Source organism: Centruroides sculpturatus, unplaced genomic scaffold (assembly GCF_000671375.1).
Source record: "Centruroides sculpturatus isolate CEXI.00-Female unplaced genomic scaffold, Cexi_2.0 scaffold1978, whole genome shotgun sequence".
NCBI classification, from domain to species: domain Eukaryota; kingdom Metazoa; phylum Arthropoda; class Arachnida; order Scorpiones; family Buthidae; genus Centruroides; species Centruroides sculpturatus.
In genome coordinates, this window is record NW_019386198.1 from 87,878 (window position 1) to 92,889 (window position 5,012).

Consider the following 5,012-nt stretch of genomic DNA (forward strand, 5'->3'; position numbering starts at 1 on the left):
ATATTTGTAAAATCTAAGTGACTCGTACAACATGGAATTCATATAAAACGGAATTATCAACAGTGTTATAGGGGGGTCGACTTGTATACTGTTTATCGAAATGTGTAGTGTTTTGGAGTCTGGAAACAGATTTATTCACTTTCCATTATTTCTGATGGAGAACAATTATTTAGAATTTCTTTTTATTTACACGTCCAAAAAGTACATTTGGTCGTCAGGTCGCGCGCGACGGCGGGAAATTCGACAATGGCAAAATCCGGGTGATAAACACGCACGTGACGTAAACGAGGCAGAAAGTACGATCGGACGCACGTATATATACACACGGGGGGCGACGCGACGCTTTAATAAAAACTTAAATACAATAGAACTCTGGTCGCCCGGTTATAAATAAATTAAAAAAATCTATGTAGAGAACTTCCGGCTCTAAAATATTTTAAATTTATAAAAACAAAAAATAATAATAATTAATAGCCATAGAACTAACAATAAGAACAATTGCGCTACACTTTAGATCAGTGCGTGTGTGTGTGTGTTTGTTTGTTTGTGTGTGTATGTATCGACGGTCGAGCCGACTCCAACCCGGGAAAATTCACTCCCCCCGAGGTTCCGCTGCTCTGGAGGCAGAACCCCTACGTCAGAATCCAGAGGGGGTACAGATTCAGGTGTAAGGTCTGGTCGAATATTTATTCTCTTCGGGCAAATCCAGTCCGCTCTTCAGGGTTCGACGAACTGAAATTGTAAATTGGACCCGTCATTAATGAAAAACTGTTATTTTCAGAACATCCTAAAATCTACATTCTACCAGTGCACGTCACTAGTATTGTGTTTGAATGACGTCTAAGTTAATATTTTGAACTCACGTGACTTTCTATCGCCGTAACGAGCCTTCTTCCTGACTCTGGGTTCCGTTCGGGTGGGTTGCGTGGTGGCAGTCTTCACCAGACTCTCAAGTATTTCGTCATCTGCATCAGTCAGATTTTCGTCTCTGAGGACGGGTCCGTGTCTTCCGGGTTTATGTCCCACACCTCGGAAGAAAATTTAAATATTGAAATATCGTAAAAAAAGTATATTACGTCACAAAATAACTTCGCTTAGGATCGCTTGGCGTGTGACTTATGGTGGTGATCATGCACTCCCGATATGATCTGTGGTCTGCAGTGGCACATTATAGCTTCGTGGGGCAAATTTGAATTAGGGAGTTCTGCGCACAGTGTTGACTTCGTTCGGGGGATTCAAAAATTTTCCCGGTATCCTGGTTCGTTTTTTTAACGCGGCCTTTGCGCTGTGCCAGTGCACCCCGCGCTTGTGCCAAATTGGCAATCTAGGATCCCCGGATATGGCCGGAATTTAAGTTTCGATATTCTTACTACAGTATTGACTTTATAAAAGATTAGTCCGGCCCTCCTGTTGATAGGGGTCCCCGGGCAATTATTCTTTTCGTCCATAGGATAACGTGCCACTGGTGGTCTGCCGCTTAACATTTCCGAGTTTGCAGCGACACAAATTTGTGTTACAGACAAATCGAATTCGTTTGAGTCTTAGGAACAGCTACGACCTCTACTTACCAGGAACGAGTTTCGGTCGCCCTTTACTTCCGGGTAACATTTTATCCCACTTGTGTGACCTGGATTCTTCGTTTTCCACGTTTCCGTTCTTCAGGATCTGCCTGAGTTCCCGGTCAGCCTGCTGCTCTTTGGTTCGGAATTTTGGCGTCTGTTCGAAATACAACAAAAATTGGAATTGGACCAACGGCGGACAATCGGAAAACGTCAGAAAGGAAGCGATCAATTACTTCGGTAATCATTTTTCCTCTGGTCTTGTTACGTTCGCGGTGACTTGCTTTTTTCTCCATCTGCTGGATCACCCTTTCTCTGGTCGTCCTGTATTCCAGAGCGAATTCGCATATAATTTTGCAGATGTGATTGACTTTGACGTCTTTTATGGTGTGAGCGACGAAACCGAAATACACCAGCAACTTATAGAACCTGGATAAGAAGATAACGGTGGAAATCGAATTCGGAATCCACGTCGCCTTTCGACAGATATTCACTATTCTGGATATTTGCGTGGATAGCCTATTTACTTACCTATTAAGTACTCTCCTCTGGATAATTCCTAAGATGATGATCCTTTCCGCGCACTCGGCTAAAAATTCCGCCATCCTAAATGGAAAAGTAAATAAATGGTCAACTGGAAATGTGTCCAGCGATCCTCTCGTATTTCGAAAGGAAAAATGAGCGAAAGAATGGCTATTTTCGAGCCTAATGATTAGTCTGGAGTGATACGAGCGGTGCCAAGTTGGCGCGATGTCCTCCACAGTAAGCACCTAGGAGACGACGAACCAACAATTTCGACCACTCGACTGACAGATAAAAAAAAAAAAAGTAACTACTCACTTGACTCTCATGGAGGTGGAGCCGTCGTGCTTGGCGATTACTTTCAGATAGTCCCAAGATGCCTTGCACTCGTTCTCCATTTTAGTTAAATTCCTGTTCACCTCGTCGAAATCCACCTGAAACAACGAAACAGTCAATACTTCAAAGTCTTAGTCCGTGACATTTTTGACACGGAAATAGGATTTACCTTCGATGCTCTGGCCACAGAACCCAATTCCGAATACAAGTCCGTCGAATTAGGGAACTTCTCCATGACGAACTGGCACAGATGATGAAGAAGAGAATGCTTCTGGACAGTGTCTTTCACTTCGGGAACCTTTGCTAAATATTCTATGTTGAAGCCCCTGGCCTGAAAATGTTTATACCAATTGTAAACAGGGTAATATTTGAATAACTGTTAAGCCAGATTAGTACACGTGGGTGGATTAATACTCCCTCACCAGAATTTATTATTATTATTATTATTGACTTCATACATTTTTCTACGTGTGAGAAGTTTTTTGGGAAATATTTTCTTATAAAAGATTGGTTTGAGGCACCCTGTCGTTGACAGTCCTAGGCAATTGCCATTTTTGCCCATAGGATAACGTGCCACTGAACATTACTTACCTCCACTCCATTTAAAAAGTTGCCAATGGAGAGAAGTGTTGCCAAAATTGACCGGAATGTTTGGCTCTTCTCTATTTCTTCAACTCCTTGTTTCAGATCCATCAATGGTTCCACAACTTCCTAATATATAATAATCAATTATATGTAACGGTGCAAAGTACGTACAGCAAAATACCAATAGGACTTTTAAGAATTCACCTTTTCCATAGTGTCGTAGTCCAGGCGGAAAGCCCACAACTTCAACCTGGCTTCTAATTCGTTAATAGAAGATAGAATGAGCAGACATTGCTCGGCGGAACCCAGAGGTACGTCCGGATTGGCCATTTGAGCTTCTGTTATTTTCGTTTTCTCCTCTTCTGTCGGCATCATGGTCGTCAGAATTTTCTATTTAAATACATAAATAATTCTAAATTCTATTGAATTATTGTGGTTATTCTCTTTCAACAAGGCATTTGCTTGTCTATTTTGTTAATGGAGTTTTCTTCGAGTGTCTAACGTCTAAATAGGAGACAATTCCTGTATAAAGTCTTACTGGGAGGCACCTCACTGAAATCGCCCGTGGACGATTGCAAAGGGGGATGCCTCCTGGGTTTAATATCATACAACAATGCATCCTTCCCTTACAAAACGCCCGTGGGAGGTTGCTAAGAGAGGATGCTTTGTTGTACGATATTAAACCACACCGTAATTAGAAGGCCTCCTGTTTTAGTAACGGGTACTTCGAGAATATTTTCGGAATGCGGAGAAACAGAATAAAATTACTACTACTAAAAAGACAAAGGAAGAACTCATTACTTCGATTCCTTCCCTGTTCATGATGATGCTGTCCATTTTGAGAATGGCCGTTTTAATGGTCCTCGGAGGCGGAAGCTTGGTCAGACCGATGTTGATGGCATTCGAACGTTTCGTATCCAATACTACAATTTCGTTCTTTTTTCCGCTCTCTTGAGTTTTCTAAATTAAAAAAAAAGTATTTTAAATTCATTCCATTACAGAATAAAGCGTTCATTTAGATGCCAACTACCCAGAAAATATGTATTAAGTTGCCCCATTGGTGCACATTTCAACTACCGTAGCTAAAATACGACAATTTTTACCGCAGTAAGAATGGGGATTTTTAAAGAGGGACGTCGTAAAGCGAAGTTCTAACGTATTGCAAATTTCACGAAAAATCAGGAACCCCGAAAACATTTAAATTTATTAAATTCGAACGGTTTAATTAAGCGCTAGTTTTAGAAAGATTCGTAAATGAATAAAACTAATTAAAGAAGTTATTTATATAAAACTTGTTAATTACATTGAGTGGAAAATTCTCTTACCTCCTAGACACGAGAAAATGTCGAAATGTCAGTTGGTGTGGGGGCGTAAATGGCAGCAAATATCCAAGAGAAAAATTAGACCAATTAGAAACCATGCATTTGTTTATTTTATATTCCTGCAAATTCTTCTTTACAGTTTTATATCGATACAGTATACTCTTAATCTCCCCCGATTTACGGTTTTATTTACGTAAAATTGGGTTTATATTTTCTATAACTTATTGCCTGGTACGAAAAAATATATAAGCTATATTCGAGAGTCGTGCAGCCATTATTTCTGAGGATCCGTGTTAAGTGGGTATGACAATAAAAGCAGTTCTCTCTTAGCAAACCCATTACAGGTTCGGCCAGATTCACGGGTGATGAGGGACGGATCCGACATATCCGGACACGTCACCCAGGAAAAATTCCTGGATCCTTTCGTATTCCGGGTCCTCCAGAGTGGTGCCCACTATTATCCGAACGAAAACCAAAAAACACTGGTGGTTTGGTCGTGGGCCTGGCTGTGTGGAGTTTTCGGTGTAGTTTCTCATAAAAAGTCCTCCCCTCGGTAGATTTCTCAAGTGCCACGTTGCCGAATACAAATAAACCAAACCTCTACAGTGGTAGAGTGCCAAATTAACTACAGTTGACCCCCCTATAACACTGTTGATTTTTCCGTTTTATATGAATTCCACGTCCTACG

General features: G+C 41.0%; 1 protein-coding gene across 2 annotated transcripts; it reads right to left on the reverse strand.

Annotated features, from left to right (window-relative positions):
• Positions 1-62: 62 nt before the first annotated feature.
• Positions 63-4,691, reverse strand: LOC111614047 (FH1/FH2 domain-containing protein 3-like). Of its 2 annotated transcripts, XM_023355427.1 has the most exons (11): positions 4,328-4,691; positions 3,804-3,962; positions 3,207-3,392; positions 3,009-3,128; positions 2,587-2,748; positions 2,400-2,515; positions 2,091-2,165; positions 1,796-1,988; positions 1,569-1,716; positions 864-1,028; positions 63-732 (listed from the first exon to the last, which is right to left on the reverse strand). In XM_023355427.1, exons 2-11 carry the CDS (start codon positions 3,837-3,839, stop codon positions 662-664), a joined length of 1,272 nt encoding a protein of 423 aa, XP_023211195.1. In that variant the 5' UTR covers positions 3,840-3,962; positions 4,328-4,691; the 3' UTR covers positions 63-661. The 2 variants fall into 2 exon arrangements, with proteins under 2 accessions (XP_023211195.1, XP_023211193.1); XM_023355425.1 differs by lacking the exon at positions 4,328-4,691 and having other exon boundaries at positions 3,804-4,269.
• Positions 4,692-5,012: the final 321 nt, after the last annotated feature.